The sequence below is a fragment of the Eutrigla gurnardus genome (genome assembly GCF_963514095.1).
Source record: "Eutrigla gurnardus genome assembly, chromosome: 15".
Lineage (NCBI taxonomy): Eukaryota > Metazoa > Chordata > Actinopteri > Perciformes > Triglidae > Eutrigla > Eutrigla gurnardus.
In genome coordinates, this window is record NC_139938.1 from 22697766 (window position 1) to 22723741 (window position 25976).

The following is a 25976-nucleotide window of genomic DNA, read 5'->3' on the forward strand; positions in this document are numbered from 1 at the left end:
AGGAGCCGAAGCCATCCTCCTTCTCTTCGGCGTCTCCTGGGAATGGGAGGCGCCCCCTCCAGGAGGCGGGCCTTCGAGCATGGAAGGGATGTGTGTGCACGTGTGCCTACTCTCCGAGAGAAATGCGTGATCTGTTCTCCTTAATTGAGAGGAGAAAATGTGAAATGTGTCGCCTTTCCAAAAAAACAAAGCTCACTTTAAAGGGCTTCATCCATCATGTCCCAATGTGGCTTTCATAAGCCCGATTTGTTCTGTGCAACTGCATTTTGGAACCAGCGAGATGAGATTACATCATACACTTGGACTGATTGGAGGCCTATTCTTCTCTATTTGAAATTGCAGCCTTGAATAGCCTTCAGGGTGATGCCTAAAATACGGCAACACAAAAGCACACGCAAGTTCCTGATAGATGATTCTTCGCGGATGGAGAACATTAGATCTCTGCATTCTCGCTTTCAGGTGCTTATAAAACACACGTATTAATATTATGTTCCATTTCTGCAAATAGTCCGCTCGTCGATTTGAACACATGTACACATGCGTACATAAGTTCTGGAAGCCTGTGTTCACGTGGTCGGACGAGATCTGGAAGTAAACGCTGTCCTTGATGCAGTCGCACAGCTGCACTGAAGTTAGACAGAAAAACAGTGTAGGAATAAAGAGGCTCCCACACACCACCGTCCGCACTGCCAAAAAAACAAAGTAATTTCGGCACAGTGCATTACGACTTAATGCGAGATGAAATTACTTGTAGTTAAGAAGGTTTTTTTGTTTTGCTTTTTGTCCGCATTGTTCTCCGAGCCAAAAGTACAACAAATAGGATGTGTGAGCTCTAAAGTCAGACTGCGGGGATGAGACGGCGTAGGCAACTTCCAAAAAAAGCAGATGCAGTTCGTTATTCTACTGCAAACGTTACACCGAATGGCAACCACATGGGCTTGCAAAGACATGACGATGACAAGTATGCAGCAAGATTGATAACAGGAGATTCTTTGCCATTGTGCGAGAAGAATTATAGCCTTTACATTTAATTCTATATCATTACCCTACACCGTCTTTAACCTCGAATTGTACGTGTTCTCTTCAGAGAGAGTCTGGGCTGAAACCACCGTTGTTTATGTTTCATTTATGCCAGGTTACTCCTTTCACTTGGGATGCTTTACAAGTAATCAGCCAACAGGTAATAGCGGGCGGTTTTAAAATAAGAAAAAATTAAAAACACCTTAAAGGCAAGATCTATCAAGCCGCCCTTCTCCACAAAGCTTGGAGTAATGGTGTAATTTAGAAGTTGATGGATGTGTGTTCTGATGTTTGCCGTGTGGAGGGTTGGCTTCTCTCACCCCAGGCAACGCCGGTTGACACGGCACCCCGGTGCAGCGCCTGAACTCAACGCTGAGGACATGTGCAGCCAGAAGCACCATTTTTTATTGTATTTTGTATGCCTGTATGTGCATGTATATTCTACTTAAAGCGACTGTGATCCACAGAGTGAGAGTGACGTTTTATGACAGTGAGGTTTAAGATGAAATCAAAGATAAGAATAACATGAGTGGAATTTTGTCATGCTGGCTCATGTATAACCTTCATACTTATTGATGAAAATCTTAAAAGGTGTCAACATTTTTCACACTTGCCGGTGCACCACCAAACAGATTCCAGGATTTAACATGCACTTGAGTTAATGCTAGTTGTTCACGTCTGTCTCTCTATCAGCTCCAATGAGATCAGACATCGTGTTTGCAGCTGATTGCATGGACAAGCATCATTAGTGACATAAAGTTAGGGTTTTAGTAATGGTTTTGCCATTAGACTGTGTTGTTACATGCAGCCGAACTTCGTGCAAATCAATCCAGCCGCCTACTCGCTGCTATCAATCTCGCTATCCGATCGTATTGTGAGAGTGCACATGCAAACACGCCGCGACACCAAGGGCACACTATCACATGCAGACCACAGACACGACAACAGACTCGACTGAACTGGGCCAACAGACACAACTAGGGTGTTAGGATAGGACGGGGAAAACAACGAACGCACATGTCTCTACGCCCAGCATGCACGCACGACACGAGGACAGTCGGACAGAGTGACAGAAGAGGAAATTGACATACGGTAGAAACTGGCCATAACGTAGGTTTGACAGCGATCACCAGTAAAGTCATTTGGACACCTGATGGAAAGAAACAAAGCCACAAAAAGAGAGGGAGGAGAAGGGTGGTGGGTGAGTGAGAGAGCAGAAAGAGAGAGGGGGAGAGAGAGAGAGAGAGAGAGAGAGAGGGTGGAGTGAAGAGGAGAGTATGCGTAAGAAAAGGGAGGGAGGGAGGGAGGGAGGGGAGAGAGAGAGAGTTAGCACAACAGCTCAACTACAGACAGCAGAAGCAGAGTGTTCCCATGGATGACGCCACCGCGTACATGGTGCTGTGCACAGCTCATTGCGTGTTGACCTGAGAAGGAGAAGGAGGAAGAGAACTGGGGGTGGGAGGGGGAGTGAGGAGGGGGGAGGCAGCAGGAGTCCACAGAGGTAATCCAGCGACAACTGTGTCTCTGTTCTCAGCTGCTCATATCAAGTGGACATACTTTTGAACGGATTGGGCATGTACAACCGCAGCGGCTCAGTCTGTAAGCATCGCGGGCCGAAGTATCCGTCCGGACATCTGGGAAGGAGCAGACAAGTGTTATGAAAAGGAAAACACAGGAAGTGAGATGCACTGTAAATATTATGGGTTTAAATCCTTTCAAATATATTGTTAAAAGGTCACAGTGAAGCAGTATACAGCAACAACAAAAAAAAAGTTGTTACACAAGAAACTTTGCGTCTTGGAAGGATGAGCCAACATTAGTGATCATATTCCCATTAAAAATACATCTGAAATGTCTACTACCATTATTGAAATGAATAAGAACATCTTAGTTAGATAGATAGCAGTTTAATGAATATAAGGTAGGATACTTAGCAAGCAATAAACTGTCCAGTAATTTAAAAAAATGAAAAGAAAAACAATAGACACAAACTAAACAATATAAATATATCAAAAAAATGTAATAAATACAAAAATAAAATCATAAAAAAGTAAATAAAAGGCATTTTCATTTTTTAAAAAGATCAGGATTCCAAAGAGGGTATGAAAAAGTGATATTTAGGCTTCAGGGGCTTGACTACATGGAGAAAATAAGTTGACCAAACACTGCTTTGTGGTCAGTAACTCCCAGGAAGCCAAACAAAATGTGGTAACGTGTGTTCATAACCTCCAAATGTGACAGTTTTACAACCAACACCATGGGCCGGTGGGGTACAGGGGTCACATCGTGAGGAAATAAGAAATCCAGAGACATTTCTGACATGTAGCTTGTATGTTGTTGTTTTTTGTAACTGCGGACGGACTACTGTATCGTATCAAGGGTGTCGAGCCAAACGATATCTCCTCATTATAACGCCATTAGGATGAGCCGGTGGTCTTTTAGGGGCACCGACATTCCACCCACAGTCACAACGAGACCACCAGTTCAACACAGGTCATCGGCTGGTGATTTACTGGTTTCACACGACGCCTCCCAGGAGCACCATAACATTTAGCATTAAATGACTCATCCTGAGTGATGGTGTTTAGCTGAAGGGACAGCACCACCAAGGAAGCTTGGCTGAAAGATGAAAAGAAATAAACTGCATCATTTGAAAATCAGATGAGCGTGTAAATGTCCACGCCGGTGCAGCTGCGAACCCTATTATCACCGTTTTATCTTTGCACTGCAAAAACATCACACTCATTATTTATTATTCTTTGATTGAAAAGGAAACATTTAGGAGGAGAACAAATAAAAGTTTGACCATGTGTTCGGAGACATGAAGCAGGACCTTTACTTCTATTCTACATACTCTATATACTTAGACAACCTGTTGCTCTCTCAAGGCACACAGAGGTTGATGGTTCTGCTTTCGTTCCGTTTTTTAGAAGAAATCATTTCCAGTGAAGACAGCTAATGTCCTTTTATACATTTATCATGACAGAAGTTGACAGAAAGTTAATCTGCAATTATTTTGAAAATCCCCAAAAGTTGTCTGCTTCCAGCTTCTCTGGTGTGAAGTTTCCCATCATTGGGAACTGACTATCTCCTGGTTTTGGTCTGTTGGTTGGACAATTCGTTTGAAAAAATCACCCGCTACTTAAAGGAAATTATAATAAGAGATTCCCACTAATAAAACAATTCATCAATTGATCAAGAAAAAAAGAGAGAATTATTGAAATCCCATGTAACTAAAATTGCAATCAATAATGACTTCTAGTAAACCATATAGACGCATAAAGATAAGAGTTATTTAAAAAAAACATTATTAAACCGTATGTTTGCTTTTAGTGAAAATGACAATTAATCATTTTAAAAGAGGTTAAATTTGTCCAATATATATTGATGTGAAGGAAATCCCCAGAAGATGTTTACCCTCGGTGAGTAACTTCCTCTGGGCCATTTATTAACCTTCCGTCCCCCTAAAACAACATGGGTACCTCAAAGTGAAGGAGCAGGGCTAGCTGTCTGCAGGACTTGTTTAGCTGGTGAGTAATACCCACTGAAGCCTGGCCTATATTGAATGAGACGGCTGTGGGGCAACAAATCCCTGCAGGCCTTCACTGCATTATCCAACTTTTCTGGACCCATGCCCCGGCCGTGAGTGAATTAGCTGCAGCAATTGAGTTATTGCTGCCTCCAATTTGTACACAGCGTATTGAACGGCTGTTGCAGCCATGTCCTCGCTGCTCGTCGAGCATTCTTCCTTCGGCCAACTGGGCACAGACGGCCCGCCGACGCTGCAGCTCCATCTCAAAGCAGCCAGACGACTTGCTACGGCGACCGATGGTCCAACGGAACACGCGACATGATATTTTTGTGGGTTTACTATTGCGTAGGTTTAGATGGATGATTAGGGCAGCAACTCACATTTTCCTTAGCGACTCATTTGACGATTACTTTCTTGATTGAGTGATATCTTCTGGTTGATAAAAAATGTCGAAAAATGCCTAAAAGCTGAAGATATACATGTTCAAATTGCTTGTTTTGTTCAACCTATAGTTTGAAACTCAAAGATATTCATTCCAGTGTGATAGAAGCCAATATCTCCACTGTTTCTCGACCTAGAGTCTGATACAAACTCAAAATGTAAATCTCAAAGTTGAAAAAAAACCCAGGTGGTTTCTGTGATCACGTCAACCTGTTTTCTTCCTGAAAAGCTGCGACGCACTTTACACACAGGTCTTGATCCCTTCTGCTAAAGGACCTCAAATGTAAGCAATTATTCTATTTACCTCACTGGGGGCCTCTAACAGGCATAAATATTTGCTCTCTGCTAAACCAGTGACTCATGACATTTTGAAAAGGCTTTTAATGGGCAGACCTCCTGTACGCTAAACATGACTTAAAAGGATGAGCACGCCGCCGCCTCCCTCCGTTATTAGTGCTAAAATACACAACAGGTGGGTAGTTAGGCAGACTGGCAGCATTTTCCCTGTGATGTGTTGCTGCTGCTGCTGAAAAGAAAGAAGAGCGGAAATCAAGTGCTATCAGGAAAACAAACAGCGGCATGAAAGATGTGCAGTTGGGAATATTACTAGGGGGAAAAGGTTTCATTAAGACAAACGGAAGATAGGTTACATCATGGTGGTGGAGATGAAAAAGAATAAGAAAAAGGAGGTAACTCACTTGCAGGAGAGCTGATTTATACCATGTATGAAGTAACAGTCGCCGCCGTTCACACAGTAGGCCTTCTCTGTGTCGTTGCATCTTCTGGCGTGGCCGGAGCCTGGAGATGGCGTTGTGGTGACTGAGTGAAGACAACCAGAAAGAAACAAACACATTAATTCATATTTTTTTTTGTTGGTGTCAATCAAAAAATACAATAAGGACATAACAGGATTTGAACTTGTTGTTATTTTTATTAGTACAATCTCCACAAGCGCCCTACTCATACGATACACTTGGATTTCCACGAGAGCTCTTAGTTTTCCCTCCACAAACGTAATTGTGTCTCTAAGCAGTGTTGACATGATCTCAAGAAGTACTATGAGCAAAGATAAATATTTCCCTGACGCGGCGTAGGAGTTGTTTACGCGTTGACTCAGGTCCTCGGAATGGCCCCTAAATGTCATGTATCTGCACTGAAGCCTGCGTAGATATAATGTGTTCGGGATGAAGGCTGCTTATCGGGGGGAGTTTGGAAGGAAGGGGGGAGTGCTGAGTGGAGGCGCACGCCGGCAGGACCGGGCTTGAGTGTGCTCAGGTGTCGACGCGTGATCGCCCTCGTGTAGTGGCACATCAGCAGGTACCGGTGGTAGGAATGCAGATGTTAGACCTACAAGTCTACATCACCTTCAGCCGCCTGATCCTCACGTCATGCTAAATGTTGTGAGAAGAAATTTGCAGGAGGATTTTCACTCTGAATAGATTTCACAACTCCCATTTGTTACGTGGTTGAAGGAGTTGGATGGAGTCCTCTGGTGGGAGAAGTGTACTCCGCCTGGTTCAGTAGCACACGTCTGCTTCAGCTAAAACAGGAGAGGTTCATTCCCATGCTGGCTACCATAACAAGGCAAACACACCATAGCGGCGTGAGCCTCGTTTGGTGGAACTGGAAGAACTGGAAGAACTGGAAGAACGCAAATAAGTCGGCAATTATATATTTACGTTTCCAAACAATACCATAACTAAAAGGAGTCATGTTGTGTGTTTAGTAAATATCCCATAATGCCAAAATAAGACTTCCTTTTCGTGTTTCTGTTCCAGTGGTTCTCATGTTCTGGCAGACAGACAGGTTTCCAATTACCGACATCCATCCAAACAACAAACCGAGTCATAAATCTACAGTTTAATCTGATGAGACGTGCTGGTATGAGTCGTGATTTATAACTGACCTGTCGTTATTTGGTTAAAAAAAAAGTTTTTTTTATATTAGGAGTCATAAGTCATAAGCTGTCATGTTTTTGTTCTGCTAAAGTTCCCTTATGATGATTTAATGTTCCCAACCGAACACAGTGCTGTCACCTCAAAACATTTATTATTATTTTTTTTTTAGTCTACCAGTTCATCAGAACTACCTCATCGTCACACCTGACCTCTCGCTCAGAGTGCTGGCGTGTAAAACGCCTCGTAAAAAAAGATCAGACAAAGCTGTCGGGGAGGAAGAAACCTGAAAACATTGTAAAAAAAAACCCTCCTACGCTCAAAATAGAAGCCTCAACCGTTAAAACACGCTGCACAATAGGCGGCTAAACAGGCTGCGTGGATCTTTATCAACCCCGTCCCAGAATGCAACGGTGGAAGGGAGGGGAACGTCCCGGACAGATCATCAGTCGTCTGCAGGGGCGGGCTAACACGCAGGCGATCATGCTCGCACATCATCTCCAGTCCACCTGGTTTACATGTGGGCGGAAAACAGACGACCCGGAGAGAAGAAACCCACAGAGGGAGGCGGAGGACATGTAAACTTCACACAGAGAGGATCAAGGCTGAGGTCTGAACCCTGGACGGCTTTATTTGGCTACTGGTCACACCAAATCAGCTTCACTGTACTCCCTTGTTTACTCACTTTCATCGTTTTCAGTCAAAAGGAACTTCTATCATCTGGTCATTAAAAGAAAAAGAGCATTTTAGTGGAGGTGATTATTGCATTAGAAAAGTTAACTGCAGAGCCTCGTAACCGGAGGACGAATGGGCGACACGACTCCTTGAACACCAAATTCTGGTTGACCACGACCGACTTTTGAATTATTTAATGTCACAGATTCCTTTTTTACACAACGGCTTCGTGGACATTGATCTTATTAACATTCCTGTGATTCTTTAAATATTCATTGGGCCGACCACTCCACTCTGTAGGCCACATTTGCATGAAATGTGGGATTAGAATGATCCACAACACTTCCATTGAGAGCTATATCTTATATTTTATGTTATAAATGATATGTATTCTTATTGCAACACTCCCCACTGACATTTGGTTGAGTGCTGTCAGTGGCACGTAACCCAATAAAAACAAAAAACAATCTATTTGCCTGCAGTCATCAACTGACATCCAATCTGTGACACTGCACAGGAAGTGTCCCAATTTCCTTTCTTTCCTTTGTGTCGTCGGATTTCTCCACTATAGCCGACACACCGTTGTAACACAGAGGAGAGGGCCCATACTAAAAAAAGCAATGCTTAGAAAAACTTCATTATAACAAACATTGTCCACAAAATCATGCATACAGGGTCTGGATAGACATTTGACACCTACTGGAGGCTCCAAGGCGACGGGAACCCGGAACAGGCAGCGATCCAGTTTGAAGGTTAGTATGGCTTCTTTGATTCAAACAGCTGGAGCGAGGGAACTGAACCGAGCATCTATAAATCACACCGCTGCGTCCTCTTCCAGTTTTATAATAAACCCCGTAAAACTTGACAATAGTATGTAAAAACCTGCTGAGCAGCAGTAAAATGTTGATGACTCTAAGATGCCCCAGACCTTCTGTACGAGAGTCAGCACCATCGCCAGGCCCACGACCTCATAATCATAACTGTAACTACTGTATCTGTTGATGTGCACGTGTCAGCAGGTCATTTAACAAACATCAATGTGTTTCTATGAAATGTAGCAGAAACCGTCCAATTAGTTTGCTGCCATTCCCGTCATGAGATCAATATGCTGTTATAGTCGTTTTTGTGCTGAGAAATAATGTTCATATACTACAGTACTTTTCCAGCAGCCAATATGCTATATAATAGCATAATGAGAACAACATGAAACATTAACATACTGTATCTCCTCCAAGCAAATAAAGCATTAGGGTCATTCATTTTTCTCAAATTTTCCTTTCCTTTCTATGATTTCTTTTTATCCGTCTTGTAAATTTGCCACTCAAATCTCCTAGAATTTAATAGTTTTCTTCCCACATAAATGAACGACCCAAAAATCTTTTTTGGATTGAACCCTTTCCCCCCCAGCTCCGTCATTTATATTTCACAATGGCCTGAAAACATGCCGTCGTGATTTACTCACAGAAAAAGATTGCATTTAATTTTCAAGCAGAGTGGAAAACGTAACGGTGATTTTCGTGGTGAACCCCACGGAGTTTCTTTTGCCCCCGTTGACTCGAGTCTGACTGCACTTTAACATGACAAACCAGAGAATAAGAAGAATTACAGAAGCACCACAGAAATGACCGCTAGCCACTTAGTGGAAAAGCCATACAAGGAGAGGCACACACGGAGCCTGGCCCCCGGTGATGAAACAAGAACAGGGTTTTCTAAGGTGGTTCAGCCAGTACAGTGTTTACTCAGGCTAAACCACATGTTTACTCCAGATTAAAACTAATGACAAGGCCAAAAAATGTATGAACGCTGTTCGAGATACAAACACAAACAACGGAGGAGCGTCTCGCAGCGGCGCACAATGTGGATGAAAAATGATATTTAAGTTATTGTACTAGCATGGTTGTGATACGGCTTACTCCCGGCAAGGCCTCCTCTATAAACGCAACGTCTGTAAGTGCAACATATATGCAACTGTACAACAATGTAAGGCAATGAAACCGCTGTTATCAAGGAGAAGAGCTGAGGGAACCGGTTGTCTTTCCTCAACCTGCATTCTGTGCTCTGTGTCCTTTTGTGTTATATTGAAAAGCACGTTATGGCATTCATCCTCATCATGCAGTCATCATAAAGTGAGGCTGCTGTGAACAGGCCGCAGCGGTTCCTATTGCCAGTTGGTGAAATAACATGTGCAGTGAATCACTGGCGTGTGGAGCAGCTGCTCGGCCGGGTGAGAGTGGCAGCGGTTCTCGCATGTGTCTGATAAACAAAGCCCATCGCACACTGTGCAATTCAAACAATGCATTTAACCAAACCAATCAAGAGACACATTCTGTCACTTGAACGCTCCCCTGTTCCACCTGGTCCCGTTGGTCCCGTCAATCCAAGGACTGTTTCCTCTGCGAAGAGTTTGAAGTGATAATTAAGGGCAGCAATGAACAAAAATAGCTTTGTCTCGTTTGGAAACGTACAGTTTTGTTCCAACTCCCCTTTTTGTGTTTGTTATTGGTTCCTCTTTACAGATGCAGCACTTTTAGCAAAAACTATCCCCAAGAGGCAAAGACAGAGGTCTGATGGTTGATAAAAGAGAGATCTTCGCAGCAATCTGGGTTTCATACTCGTCTTCGAAAGGATTGGAGTCGTGGCCAGAATGACATCCAAGCTCCATTAAAATCCTAACATGCAACAGAGAATCCATAAACATCACGCAGCACAAACCCCCGCCCCACAAAGGGGGGACCAGAGTTCAGGTGTATTCGTCAAGGTTGACTCCGCTTTCCTGGCTGGACGTCGGACAGAAATTCCTTTAACCCATGGAGGAGATCAGCTGCTCTGCTAAGCAGAGCTCGTTTCTCTGCGCTTGTGTGGCCGGGCTTTGGTTAAGTTTTGCTTGTTTTTTTTTTTCATTTTATTTAACCTTGGGGTTTCAACTTTCCACGGCCACGTTTAGCCCACGGGGCTGGATCGGAGTCGGAGTTGAGCGAGGGGTTTCCTCTCGGTTAGCGAGAGCCACAGTGTTTAGCCATCAGCCCTTGCCACTGACTTTGATTAATCCTTCATGGCCCAAGAACTGAAAAGAAAAGCTGGGGGTGCAGGCAGGACCATCTGGAAACCTTCATAAACATGCCTGTCTTTCCACGCTCTCCAAAGGATTCTAGGAAAATCGTAAAAATGAAAAGAGAGGTCCCTATTGCACAGTCCCCCCCCCCCTCTTGAGGCTCCCCTGCATGTGCAGCAAACAGAAAAGCGCTCGCACCGAATCCCGGCCCCGCGCTGCACCTCACAACCCCAACGCTGAATTGTGCCGGGATAGACATTTTCTTCTGGCCTGCCTTTGGTGCAGAGTTATACTCACGTCCCCCCAATTTATGACAAATGTTGACAATTTACCACAGCTTGGCTTAATCTTTTTAACTTCTGCACAGCGATTGAACAGAAAGCCGTCTCGAAAGCACGAGACAGAATGTTGATTCTGCGCAGGAAGAAAGCCAGTTATCCAGCCAGTGGTGGATCGGTTCCATCTGGACTTTGTTATGGCTTTGTGTTCTCACTCTTAAAAGCAATGTTATCGGGATAAAAAAAATATATAAATTATGTTGCCTATGTTATTGAGCGAGAACAGTGTGCAGACTAGATCTGTCTTCGCGTGTACGACGTTTCCGCAATGAAGCAAGGGAGATAAAGGGACTTATGATGGTCCAAAAACGAAAACTTTGTATCTAACAGTAAGATCTGGAACTTATCAGCTATGACCATGATTAATTATATTACAAATGCAATCTAAAAAGTTAAGCCGACGCAAAAGTGCCTTAAACTTGCATTCTTTCAAATGGCCAGCAGGAGGGAAACAGAAAATTAGCCTACTTCTCTCTTGATTTATTAGCTCAGTTAACATTGTAAACATGCATTTAGGGTCTAAATTGCAAGTTTCAATAATATAGCATTGTAGATTTAAAGCAAAAGCAATAAAGCATGATGTTAAGTTTGTAAATGTACGTCCCTTTCAGAGTAAAAGAGATGATTTACAGGTGTTACGGCGTCGTACGGTCCGGGAGGTTTCGTCTTCAAAATACCGAACTCCAAGCTTGAAAACCGTAGTCCACAAACTTATCATATACAGTCTATGATGTAAACTCACATTTTATTGCTTTGAAACGACGCAAAACGTGAATAGTTTGTGTCGACCTCTTTTCCTAAACCTAACCAAGTGGATTTGTTGCATAAACGTAACTCCTTGTGAAGACAGAAGTTTATTTTGAAATGACACTCAAGCATTTATTGACACTATCCTGAAACGTACAAACGTGACGATAGAATGGTATGTAGAGCGTCATAGAGTCAAGTTTTTTTTTAGCACGGAGCAAGCTGCGTTATTCCACGTGAGAAAATGTGTTGGCCTTTAACTCCTTCCTTTTATCGGATAATGGAAATCCTCGCGATTCAAACAAGGAGAGAAATTACACTCAGGCCGTAAAGATCGGTCGGATGGGAAAGTGATAAATGGCTTAAGTATAGACCCTTCAGTAGACACATAAAGAGGATGGTATCTGTAATAGCTCTGCCACCCAGACATGCTTTTCCACAAGTCAGTTTTATGTACCAGAAAGGGCTCGGAGCGCCCCTTTCCTCACCTCCCGACACTTGGCAGGGGAATGTCTGACATGTCTCCTGTTACAGCCGGGACCGAGACCTTTTATCTCAATGCGAGGGGGCTAATTCATATTGCATGCACCCTCGCTCAGCTTGTGTGGACAGACTTATGGTCATTTCTCCAATCTGACAGCGCTGTCTGTCCTGTGTGGAAGATAAACAGATAAAGAAAAACTACAAAAGAGCAACATTTGTGAGTGGTTTTAGTTCATTATGAAGCTGTTGACAGCTTGAGGGCTGAGACGGTGCATAACAGAGACGGTGTTTTTTTGAGTTATTTATGTTGTTGGAGTAGCGGTAGTGAATGGTGGTATTATAGTTCTATAGAAAATGGAATAAGGGAATAATTACGCCAATAAATAAAGGAAGATTATTGCCTGGACCTTGTTGGCAGACATTGTATGTGCTACACGCAGGATCTGCTGCAAGTAATAAAAAATGCTTTTCTATTCATGAAAGATTTCTTATTGAATTAAGAACATCCCAATAAAGTATCAAACAATGCATGTTTTCATTTTGGGGATTTGGAATCGCAACACACTTTGACAGGAGCTCAAGTTGGGACAAATGTGGAAGTAATGAAAAGAGAGGAGAAAAGAAAAGAAAAAGGCAAACAAATGAGAAGAAAGTTTAAAGATGGATACAGGAGTAATGCGGAGAAGAGGAGGATTGAGAAAAGAAGGTTTGTCGACAGGATCTTAAGTTGGAAAATATTTCTCCTTGCCAAAGCCAACACAAAACAAGCACGCACCCACTTCCACACATGTGGTGCACTGAAGGCACACCCAATCAATGGCAACATCCAGCATCTGTGTCTTCAAGTATCTCAGAACCAAAAGAGGGATGTCATGTCAAATCCCCGAAGAGGATTTAAATTACTATTTACTGCAGGTAGGACACAAGAAAAGAACCCATCGTGAATTAGAGTTCCCTTCAAGCTTTTTTTTTTTCAATAGAAAATGATCCATAATTCACAACACCTTCAGTATGAAACAGGAATGTTTAGAAATTAACAAAATGGAGCCTGCCAGGAGCATTAATCTACCACCCACTCTCCAGCGAGACTGCCACCACCACAACCAGTGTGTCTTCTTTTATATTCTTGTCTCCTATTACCATTTTTCAGTCACATAGCTGATATGCCTGGTCTTGCCTGCTTCAATCATCTCAGTGCTGAAGTGAAATCAAAGAGAGCCCCAGTGTGCGATTGCACAACAGCTGCTCATGCACTGCGAAAGGAAGCAAAGTGCACTTAGGAAGGGGGGGGGGGGTATTGGTGGTGCCGCCGCATAAATGGGTGCCGGCGAGGCCGCTGGCCCCGGCGGGCACCAGAATGTGTGCAGTTGGCAACAAAAGTGACACATGGTGTTTTCCGCGGCCCCGTTCCAGACAGGGCTGTTCCCCGGCTCGGCCCTTTCAGAAGCAGCTCGGGCTCAGTGTTGTGCTCCTGCTGCTCTGGCTTCCTTTTTTTGGGAGTCTGAAGACACCTGTTGCTTTCATTTTCCCCTCACTGTGACCCAAGACACTATTATTTGCTGCATCCTTGTGTGTGGATCTTGCAAGAGGATGCTTCTGCAGAAAAGTGACGCCTTCAAGCTCAGAAATAAATCCAAAATAGGAATAAAATCATAGAATCGCTCTAAACTTCACCACCTGTTTCCAACAGATATGGTCGTCCACTATGCAGCCACTGAAACTGGTGCCATCTTTGGTCTAAACTCACCTGACAGACAGCAACACTAAAAGGTCAGAGAAGCAGATTTGTGGCCACGAGGAATAAAATGGGTAAAAATACTCTCGTCGTGATATTTACTGCAGCGAGATGTTTCTCAGCTGAAGCAGCTCAGTGACCGACAACAGGAGATGTCTCCCACTACTGCCTTATAAGCTTGAGAAAATGGAATATTTGAGCCACTAGGATTTATCATGGCGGATGTACATACTTCATAAATAGACTTAAGCCTAGTCTGATTGATTTAAGATTAGATGAAAGGGAAGGAGGCTGAATCTCAGAAAGAAATGTAAGTTTTGCAGATTATAGCCTTTATCTTTAGGGCCTCTGTGGCTCAGAGGTATAGCGGGTCATCCCCTAATCAGAAGGGAGGTGGTTTGATCCCTGGCTCCTCCAGTCTGCATGTCGAAGTGTCCTTGGGCCAGATACTAATCCTACTGTTCTTGTACTTTGAGTATTTTTGATAACGTCAACTGTATTTTTATAGATTAAACTACCCAACAGTACATACAGTAGTTGAAAGCGGCCCCACCATCTCCAGGTGCAGCATTAAACCATTTACAATCCAATGATATGCATCATTCTGAAATGGGCCATTCCGCAGAATGACTTTACTTTTGATAACTTAGGTATATTTTGATGCCAATACTTTTGTACTTTTATTTACGTAGCACGCATGTACTTGTAACAGTATTGCCACACTGTACTATTGCGACGTTTTACTTCTGAGTACCTCTTCCACCACATTTTCTACATATAACCTGTTCTACAGGATCTCCTGGAGGGATTTTCTGGGAAAGGTGCTTTAAAAATGTAATTCTTCACATACTTCCCGGCGTTATATGAAGGTTTATAAGTGAGTAATGTCTTCCTCCGCCTACAACTCAGGAGCAGCAGGAGAAGCTGGTTTGGCAAAGAAAGAAGAATTAGTCTGTCGTTTTAGTGAGCAGGACAAACAGGACAATATGTTTGATACACGTTTCTTCATAATCGTCATTTTAAAGCGACAAAACCTGAAGCATCCGAGGCTCTGAGTTTCCCTTCATGTTCAACAGCTGGCCCTCATTTGTGAGGAAAGGCAGACTTTGCAACCTTGTACCAGATACAGAAGACGTATACCACAGCTCCATATTTGGGTCTTGTGCTCACAGCTACAGTAGTGGCCAGCTGCTCGGACTAAAGGTTCTCCCTCGATTCCCCGAAAGCCAGAAAGCACACAGTCTGCTTGTGTGTGTGTGTGTGTGTGTGTGTGCTGCAGCCCTGCTTCAATCATATACACACACCACCCACACTCGCTGTACGTCCTGAAAACGGACGACGGAGCGCCGCTGTGTTGTTAGACTGCCGGGCCCTCCGTACACCAGAGGATGACTTCACCGTGAGTGCATCTGGGATTAAAGCGAGGCCCCCGTTCCCTCCACAGTTCACACCTACACACTCAAAAGGAAATGGCTTCTACGCTGCTGATGCACACGCAGAATTCCCAGGAAAGAAAAAAAGGACTTAGTCACCCAACAGGCGCGATGTGATGAGTACAGTAACAGAAATTGCCAACAAAAAAAAAGGAAGCAGCATGATGGCGTAATGGGAGGTTTAGGCTGAGAGACAGCTGTGGCGACCAAACTACAGTACTACGCTGCTGAGCTCCAAGCAATGGAATGGTAAGTATACGTTCCCTCTTTGTGCTCAAAGAAAACTTTGGGGGAAAAAGTTGCACACGCAGGATTGTTCATGTCCAATTCTGAAAAATGCAAAGTAATAGGAGGTTTTTTTTGTGGTTTGATGTGGGTGAACAATTGTTCTGAGTGTGTCGTCTCTTCCCAAGACAACTGCTAATTAATACTCACTCTTTAGCCTTTATGATGCAATGAATCGCTTCCCCGCGATCATGTCGGCCCTTTTGAAAGCATTAACAAACATGGCAACGCTTATTAGTTATTTGGCAGGTTAAAACCAGCGCAGTCATCCATAGTTGGGGGGGGGGGGGGGGGGGGGGACCTCCAGGACAGCTGAGAGGGGGCCCCCGAAAGGGAGAACCTTTTTTTTTAATAATGCCATGAAACGAAGTCTCAGATAAGTTGGGTCCCGGGGCCCTGGAAGAGTTAACAAAGCCCCGCACACAGCAATACCTCATGTCACCTCCTGCTCACATCACTCAGCTTTTCAAGTGTAACAGCTGCTTCCTTCCACACACATAGCAATATCCTCACTCATTCACACCGAGGGCTTAACTGTCCCACATAACACGGCGAGATTACTGGACAGGCCCACAAAAGTGAGACGTGTTTTGATTTCCAATAACTTACTTGTTTTCGCAGAGATTTTCGTCGAGGGTGCGCCACTTATCGCGGCGCATCGGCGGGATTAGGGTGAATTACGAGAGCAAGCGAAAAACGTAACAAGGCTTCGAGGAAACCTTCCCTGCCGTTCCGTTTAATAACATTTTTTCTCTCAAATCTCATAATGATTCGGCAGCTGCCACGTCTCCAACACATTAGCACATACACTTACAAAACCAATAGCTCATACCATGCATAGCACTAGTCAAATTAAGGAGACATATTAAGGTGCTGATTTATGTTTAATGTGCCCAACATTACGCATCTTCTGCTACGAGGAACCGAGGTTGCCGGGTTGCTCGGTCAACGAGGCTCCTGTTGCTATGTGAGAAAACGCAGAAAGACACCAAAAAGGTTTTAAAGTGTAAAGCAAATATGATTATTGCACGTGTGATCGAAGCAAACGTGCCAGAGGCTCAAGTGGTTGTGAACATACGTAGTTGTCAAAAAGAGCAGCCAAAACAGGAGGCGTTTGTTTTCTTGTAGATATTACAAGCATGCAGCGACCTTGTCCTATCAAGTTGGTGGATGCTCATCGTTACTTATTGTTTCCCTTTCATTTTTCATTCCTGTGAATATGAACACACTGAACCCATTCAGGAACACTCCCCCCGATGGCTCAGCGAAGCTTCCCGATGCACGCTGCTTACGGTTGCCGTGGGCGTCCATCCGCTCATGACATAAACTCTTCCGTCCACTTTGGATGTCCACGGCGAAGCCGAGGCTGCCCGCTTAGATGGAAAAGGCCCTCACAATAAACAAAAACAAAACGCAGTGTGGGCGAAATTACCATTTTGTGACCGCCTCCAGAACTAAACATCGATGCCGGTGAAACGGTCAAGAACTCTGACGCGTTCCAGCTGTGGTGAGGTAAGATGTGATGACAGATTCTTTTTATTTATTATTTATTCGCCTCGACTGAAAATAATGAATTGGTGGAGTTTTTAAGTGTTTTTATGTGGTCACTGATTTGGTTTTGTTTAGATATAAATTGTTTACCTTTTGTCATTAAGGTTATTTTTAACTTCCTCCTTTCCTTGTTCGTGATTATTTTATACACATTATATCTGGTATAAGATGTACCTGCAGGCTGTTACTGCAGAACTGAGGGCTGCAACTTGTTAAGATACTTTGTTGTTTTCCTTCCCAAAAGGCTAAGATTAGGATGAAATCAATGGTACAGATTCAACAGCATTTCAAAGCCACAGTGTTTCATGCTTTACGTCTGTCCTTTCTTTTAGATGATAAAACCCTATTTGTTCCACGGAGCATAAATCGGATCCTGAACTTGTGGTCAAACCAATGCAACCGTCATGACCTGAGATTCTGGTGCGATGAGACGGCCGCCTCGGGGAATGCCTGTCCAGACCCCGGGACTGAGGATGATTTTGAAAAAGTGGGCATGACTAATAGCCCAGCAGGCTCGATCCACAGAACCCCGACAAGCTGTTCTCCAGTGGCCTGTAAATACAGAACGTCTGGCAGATGTGAAGGCCTGTTCCTCACAGACGCTGCTCACCCGCACCGATCGATAGGATCGACTGCCGCACGGATACTCGACCGCAACTAACAACCTCCCGTGTCATTAGAGATTAGTTTATCTTGTCGCTCGGCGTGGTAGGTTTTGTTTTTACTACGCCGACCCAAATGGAGACATAGAAGGAGCGGAGGAAGTTGTTGTTTATGGAGTTCAAAGAAGTGCTTACTGTAATGCTTCACTTACGTAGGACTTATATGATGAGTTACTGGAAGAAAAAGCTGTGGGAGTGTTTTGTCTGGTTGTTTATTTGTGTTGGAGCGTGTCCTCTGTAGCATTTCATGTTCATTAAAAGAGATGAATAAATAATTCCCAGGGTGAAAAGGTTACTGAATCACGCTGCACAAAACATGAGCCAGAGTGTATCATACATTTTTCTCTTCACAAACTAAGTATGAAACCTGACCATCGGCCATGAAACATGATTTCACCGGTCTGCAATGACGTGTGACAATTAGGCTTCCAAGAGCCTTGATTTAAGTAAAACTATGCTAAAAAATATAAACAATACAGGCAGATTGCTTTGAATTATTAACAAGAAAATCCATATTTTACTCAGTGGGTGCCGGGAGTGTGCTTTAACATCAGAGCTTCATTTGACATAAATGGTTATAGATGCGTTGTAGCTGCATCCTTTAAAGGCAAATACAGTATGTGAAGCCCACTTTTATGATTTTTTTAAAAGCGTTTTATAATGTTCAATTTGTGAGTTTATTGCCTACGAAAAAGAGCTATTTTCTGACTCTCCGTCCCTATCAGATGTTGTTCTGTTGTTGCTCTGGTATTTCTGGCGCACGCTCGACAGCACCGTCATCGCTGATCAGAACAATCCTCTTACATTTAGAGATATGCATCAGCAAAATCTCTTTTAATTGAGACATTTCTAGATTCTCTGCAGCTGAATCACATGCAATGCACCAGTGAATGTGGCTACATACGTTGGCCTGAACTCAGATGCAGCGTCACAGATGTGGAGGAGACCAAGATTCAACATCCAACCGCGGCTCGTGTGACCGAGATGCGACGAAGTGGCATTATTTATCGCTGATAAAAGTTGTGTCATTTCAAGTCGGTTGAGCATTAGTTTTGTGACAGCTGGGCTTTGGGATGGGGAGTGTAAAGGTGTGTGTGCACACGTGTGTGTGGGCCTGCGTGCGTGTGTGTGCAAAACTGTTGCTGGTGGGCCCCAGCATGACTGCTGAGGTTGGAGCAATCATATGTTCAGCTGTGATTTCCATCAACACATTCCTGGACGCTCACACACTCTCTCAGCGGAGCTGCGCGCAGCACCCCCCAAGGATGTGACCTGCAGCCTGCAGACACATGGCTGCCTCGCAAGCGCTTATCACAACACAGCAGCCTGTAGGATAATGGGAGGCCTTAATCTGGAGCCACGTGGAGCCGAGCAAACTTTGACTGGCGTTGCTCCCTCACACTGGCCTTATAGAAAAACAGTCGATGATATACTACACCGTTCTGCGGAAGGGCCAGCAGGTCTTACCATGCCAGACTGATTACGGGTTGGAGGTCAGACCAAATGGACAACAAATGGTCCCCGACGCTCCACACTGGGGGTTGGGGTATAAGGTTGGACGCACCGCTCTGGAGAAAGGCAACAATTGTTACAGAAAACGCTAAAAAGGACATGTGATATTCCAGACCACCAGGAGACACAGATGCTGCACGCTGCTTTGCATCCTGTCACGATGCCAGAGTCGGCAAATACAGAGAATAAGACGGTGGAAGAGTGTTTTCTGAATTTGGAAAAGAATGTCAAAATTGCCCGCCGCCGATTGATGTGCTAAAATGTAGCCGCGGAGAAGAACGGAGAGTCTTAGCGCTGAGACGCTGATAACAAGCAACTTAAGTGCTCCAACCGGCAGAACATCCAACCATCTGTGCTGAATAATTGCACAGTAACTGGCACTCGATCGGGCCGACGCGGGCGTTTTCTCCTCTTCTGGTCAAACAACACGTGACATGAGTAAAAATCCCAGGTCCAATCATTCAACTTTTTTGGCAAACTGCATGTCTGGCATGAAGCCAAAAAATGTCTCTACATGCTTTAAAATGCATGAGGGGGGTTCACTTTGAGTTTAGGTTCAGCCTTGAACATACTAGTTAGATTTCCCGCCCAAGGCGATGTGCGCGCAGCGCTCCACGTCTCGGAGTTACAAGGGTGTCGCATTCGTCTCGCTATGCCAAATATTGATACGTGTTGGCTGGGCTGAGGAGCGACCAGCTGTTATGTGTGGGATCGATAATGAGGGGGTTTATATGGGGGGGGGGTGCTTTTTGTGGGAAGTGGCGGCGATTCTTCCCCTCTACATACTTCTACACATGACACATTTTCAAGTGGAGCGATCACTTTATTTCAGGAATGTTTAGGCAGCTCTTAATTTAATCATGCCTCAGGGCTACGTGTCAGCGTTGCCTGGCACTCCTTGTGTAATTGATGCTATGCTCATCAACTCAAAGCACCTATGTTTAAACTCGTTGACTATACGTTCATTGGTTCGGCTGAAAAGTCACAATGGAACTACTATTTTGAAGGTAAGATAGTCCCTACAGTCAGGTGAAAATGTAACAACATGAACGCCATTAATCAGGAGCTACTTGTACCCTCACACAAACACGACGGCGAGTCTGTGTGAGGTGCTGAGCCTGTACTCCCCATGTGGTGGCGCTGAGTGATGGTTTCCCCCCCAAACGTCTGCTCCACCCAAACAGCCACGTGCTTCTCTCTCCCTCTCTGCTTCCATCACCTACGATTATTCACATTCGCTTTTCCTGTCAGTATTTAAGGAGGCATTTCTAAAATGATGCAGGTTCAAGCTGTGTTAGCATGCACAATACAGGTCGGAGGTCGGGGGGCGGGGCATGCTTTAACACCTGGCTGCAGGTAGCAGATAGAGTGAAGTGCCTCAGACAAATCTCACAAAGCTAACAACGTCGTGTAACGGGTGTGAAAGTCTCCTCTGCAACACAGCGGGTTCTCGTCTTCCTCCTCTTCATACTTTTTCTCTGTCTCTCACACTATCTGTCTCTCTTTCCTCTTGCTGTATCCCCCTCTCGTTCTGTAGCCTAATGTCTTTGTCTGCTTCCTGTCATGCATTCCCTCGTTTTGTACCCCCCCCCCCCCCCCCCCCCCCTTTATTCACGCTCGCTTCTTCTTCTTCTTCTTCTCTTTGCTCCCTCTGTCCATCTACATCTGCACCCCTCCCCTCGCTCTCCCTCCCTGGAAGGCACACATACACAGATAATACTGCGGCTACATGCTGCTTCGGCAACATACTGCAGCAGGCGAGCGTACTCCACTGCAGCCCCTTTAACACAATGGCTGTTTCTCTCGTGACCTCAGGACGAACAAAATAAAAGCAGCCCTTGGTCGAAATGAATCGAGAGAGAAAAATCAAGCAAATAGCACGTTTTCCCCTCAAGCAGATTTTTGAATCCAACTCGTTTCATAGGCAGAGACGGCCCATTACTGTGACAAACATTCTCCGCCAAGCCAATGTGTTTTTTTCCTCCTCAACATCTGCCAATTTCAGCCTTTCATCAGGATGGGACAATCACAGCAACATGCCGTTTTGCTGCCGTTTCCTTTTATTTTAATTGACGTATGTAGTTTCAGGCGGAGCCCTCCCCCTGCCTATGGACATACCACCCCTGTTTCGCCCCGTCTTGCCTTCTCCCCTGGAGCATGACGGAACTAGGCGTGCTGTTGTAGCACAATGGGACTTTTTTATTGAACAGTGAACGGGGCCCGGCACATACACAAAACAAAAAACATGCCGGAGACAGACATCTGATGATCCCAGCACACGATAGGACATACAGTGATGCCATTGTTCCAGCATCCAGGAGTGATGTAAGGAGATGTCAGCGCTGACGGACGGCCATGCACACACAAGAATGATGTGGCACAAACATCAGTCTACATGTTGCACCAGATGGAGGGATATCATGTGTTACACATATTGTGTGCTGCAAGTGAAAACACCGACTAGAGTAGCGTGTCATCGCTCAGTCATGTTTCCTCCGTTGTGGCTACTGGACGTCCACTTTGTAATATTATATTTTCTTTCATATCGCTGCATTAAAAGCACTTTTTGCCTGCTAAGATCATCATATAGAGTTTCAGTCACATGTTCCGTAAGCCTTCATTAAACGCAGACAGGTGCTACCACCAGGGATCCCCCCCCCCCCCCCCCTCCCCTCCAAGCCCCTCGACCTTTGCAGGATGTACAGCATGATTTGACCCATTTCATTTAATTGCCATTAAGCGTGACTCAGTGAATGCCGTTTAATTTTTCATAAATGTTAGCACTGTACGTCTGGGGCTTTGTGCGTCACCAACCCTTAAAAAAAGTAAAAAAGAAATACATCATCGCAGTGCTGGGATAAAGCCAACGCGTCATGAGAAGAGTATACTGTAAGTCACACGATCCGGCCATAAAATTTAATCGAAAGCTTGTGCAGCCCCATTTAAATACAACATGGATGACTTCTCCGTACAGTTGTTTGCCGGAAATCACACTTGGATGTTGGAACCGGTGAAAATCCTTGCTACTCTGACACGGTTCATCCGCACTAGTGTGAATGTGTCATCCTACACCTTAAGTTTGATTAACAAAAGCAAAAAAGAGGGGAAACACTATCTCTGCTCTACATCACAGCCGTCTGCGCAGCATCAAAGCGCTGAGACGTTACACAGCAGCCCTCAGCTAGAACATCCAGGTGAACGTTTGACTCGCTTGCCAGACCTGCCGTTAAGTTCTCCGACAAGTGGTGGAACCAGACATCATCAAGTCAATGCTATCTGCTCTTTATATCTATTTTTTTTAATATACTGGCTCCATCCACTCAGACAACAAGCCACCCACAGCAGCCACACACTCGCTACCCCGCACCGCCTGGAACAAACACAAACTCACCACCCCGCCAAATGGAAGCAGCTGTTATCAAAACTCTTTCATCTGCTACAGTACTTTGCAGAAAACTCAGCAATGCACACACGCCACTACTGAACGAGCCTGTTAGATTCTATCACACACACAACTTTCATATTCTGCAGAGCTATGTTCTACATTTTATAGTCCACTGCATTTCAAAACTGAGAGATCACGTCATACATTTCAAATTCCATTCATAAAGTCAAATTCACCGTTCCACTGATTAATGGGCCACATGTGCAGACAGTTGCTCTTCATGCACGTTACCGGCCGTTGCACGGCTCCTTTTCATCTCCCGTTTGGCAAGAGAGCAGTCGGAGCATCAACAATGTGCAACTGTGCCACTTCCCCCCCGTTGCTTAGGAGTCAGTACTCACTGCTTTGGACGTTGACGGTGCCGGTGGAGTTGTCCTTCCCCAGCGGGTTCTCCACCACACATGTGTAATTCCCAGAATCCTCCAGTTTTGCTCTGCTGATCTGCACTCTGGAGTTTTTCCTGTGGGAGACAACAGTCGCACAGCTGAGTCAGGGGAAGGAAATAGCATGGAAACGCAACAAGTGGAAACATGGGGGACGGGGAGGCAGACGACGGGGGCAAGCGGCCGCATGGCAACAACCCTTTGCTTTCATAGGGAAGCATAAGCACTTTCTCCGGGGCCGGATTTGATGAGAAACAAACGCTTACAATAAGAAAGCAAAGGGCCAAGTGTTACCTAGCGTGCTGTATTATAAACGGGTTCTTGGTATTACAGCTCAAGTTCATATCCTAACATCAGCAGGAGGTTTTTGCCACAATACTGTCAACTCAATTGCTGCTGGTTATATTCTCCTAAGAAAATGTTTTTCAGATATCGTCTCCAGTCAGCTGTCTTAATGATGTCATGACTGAGAGAGCGGAGCAGGACCATGGATGTATTAAGGGAGCTGAATACGGCGACGCCAGTCAGCCGTGCTGCCAAGTTGCCCCAGTGGTCGAATGTGGAACTGCAACACACAAATCCCCAGCATTCTTAAAAGCATTTCCATCCCCAGTCGACCACTAAGACATCGACAGTTTTGACGGGACACCTCAAACTGAATACACGAACATTTCTTATTATTAAAGTGAAGCTCATTAGCATGCGTGATGTCATCCCAATTCAAAGACTATGGACGGCGTCCGCTCAGCTGGACTTTGGGTTCGCTCGGCCTCTCAGAACTTTCTGGGTCACCTCGAATGGACGGTGGCCAATTTGCACATTCCCTGTTTTCAAAGAGAAAGCTTATTTTTACGATCTTTTATAAAAGACCGTTTCAATAATTGCAGAATTAGATTCTCAGTCATAAAGCAGGCCACTATGACACCCTCCCTGCGGACGCCTCAGTGAAACAAAATCAATCGCCCTGCCGTTCTGTGATGGTGTGCCAGCTTGCAAGCCTTTTGGCATGTGCAGACCAGATTTTACTGCTCGTGTATTGTACCCTGATGACATGACGCATGACAACTCTTCTTTTAACCCATCTTGGAGGAAACGGGACGAGAGAAAGCTTGTTTGGCTGAGCAATTTTAATCAAATGAATTGGCACCATCTTTGTGTCTTGTATCCAGTTTTTTTCAAAATACGTCCATTGGACCAGGACCATAACAGGAAACAACAGTTGTGCAAGGTAGTGTGGGAGGTTTTTTTCCTCTGGTTTTGCTCTTGTGATTAATTCACTGAACTGTTTAGCTGCAACATGTGAAAATGTAGCGCAACAACGACCCTGTAAGAGCAGCTTTATACGAGGTAAAGTTAGCAAACATTATCCAGTGGTCATTTTCCATCAAGCTAAATATGACGAATGGTAAGATGTGCTTTATTGCCTCCTATTGGAACTTCCTATTTGTATAAGAAAGATACATAGGCACAATTTGGATTATAATTTGTATGATGATTTTGTATAAAACATTACAATGCATTTCAATGAGGGATAAACCTCGATAATCCCAGACATTAAATACATATTTTCATTCATCTACTTTATTGATTTTTAAACTCTTTTTGCCTTCCTTGCTCGTTGGGTTGACTTGTACTCACGGGCTGCTCCGTATTCGGACTTTTTTGCTTTTCTTCAGCTCGTTGCCATCCTTGAACCATCTGTAGGTGGGGTGAGGGTTCCCCGTGGCCTCACACTTCACTGTGAGTTTGCTTCCCTCGTCCACTATTATTGGATTCTTCATCGGTTTTAACTTTGGAGCCGCAGCTATAAAAAAAAGGGGGGAAAGAAAGAGAAAACGTCAGCATCATCAACGGCTACAGACACAATCTTGATTAGGGTTTAGTTTGCAACACTTCATTTAGGATTTGTGCGTGCGTTGCTGTTTTAGGAGAAACTAAGAAGGACAGCGCAGCAGAGCCAATCTCCATCTCTACGGACCGAGCCAGCCAGCAGCTCTCTCATGTGACCACCAGATGTTGTCACCCGGGACGTTATCAACTTCGCCTAAGACTAATAAACAAGCTGAATTTTACTCCGGCTACGCTGCTATCAAAACACCTGTAGTGAGATTTACAAAACATCCACAAGCTGATGAGGAACATTTGTAACCACAAACTGATGCACGATTAAAGGCAGGCAGTAAACAGGAAAAACTCACTATACACTATAATAAAAACAAATAAATTACTTTTATTGTAACTCTTTCATCTGCTACAGTACTTTGCAAATCTATAAAAACCTATAGTCCTGCTTTTTTACAACTTTCATATGTACAACTTTTTCCTTATACTGTGCTGTTTATTATGTCATGTTTGAGAAAAAAAAAAAAATTTCTTGGTATATTCCATAATTTCTCACAACCATTTCCCCCTCAGGAAGAGAAGAAAATTAATTGAAACATGAAAAATGATCCAAACGCACATATACATGCACACACAACACACACACCAACGCTTGCCAGCTGACAGCTGCACACATGTTTAGGAGAAGACTCATCCAGGGCGGGGTGAGAGAGAAGGGGTGAACAGGGGTCAACCAGGGGCTGGCCAAGACCCCCCCCCCCCAACACACAAACACTCTCTCTCTTCATGTATAACATTCACTATCGCATGCATACATGTATCCTAAACTACGAATTACAGCTGTCTGCCGTGCGCCGCCGCTACGTGCTAACGGCCGAAAGAAGACAAACCAAGCAGGACGGGTGAAGTGAAGCGTACGTAGGTAACCACTTCAGTTAAACATCG

General features: G+C 44.4%; 1 protein-coding gene across 3 annotated transcripts in view; it reads right to left on the reverse strand.

Moving 5' to 3' along the window:
• nrg2a (neuregulin 2a) overlaps nucleotides 1-25976 on the reverse strand; it is a 62620-nt gene that overhangs the window by 9227 nt on the left and 27417 nt on the right. For 2 of the 3 annotated variants that reach the window (XM_084029194.1, XM_084029195.1), the window contains exons 2-5: nucleotides 24828-24993; nucleotides 23148-23266; nucleotides 5692-5812; nucleotides 2112-2170 (exon numbers count right to left, since the gene is read on the reverse strand). In XM_084029194.1, coding sequence (XP_083885320.1) covers nucleotides 2112-2170; nucleotides 5692-5812; nucleotides 23148-23266; nucleotides 24828-24993 — 465 coding nt within the window. Of the gene's footprint in view, nucleotides 1-2111; nucleotides 2171-2577; nucleotides 2655-5691; nucleotides 5813-23147; nucleotides 23267-24827; nucleotides 24994-25976 lie in introns of all 3 variants that reach the window. The other variant, XM_084029196.1, reaches the window with a different exon arrangement.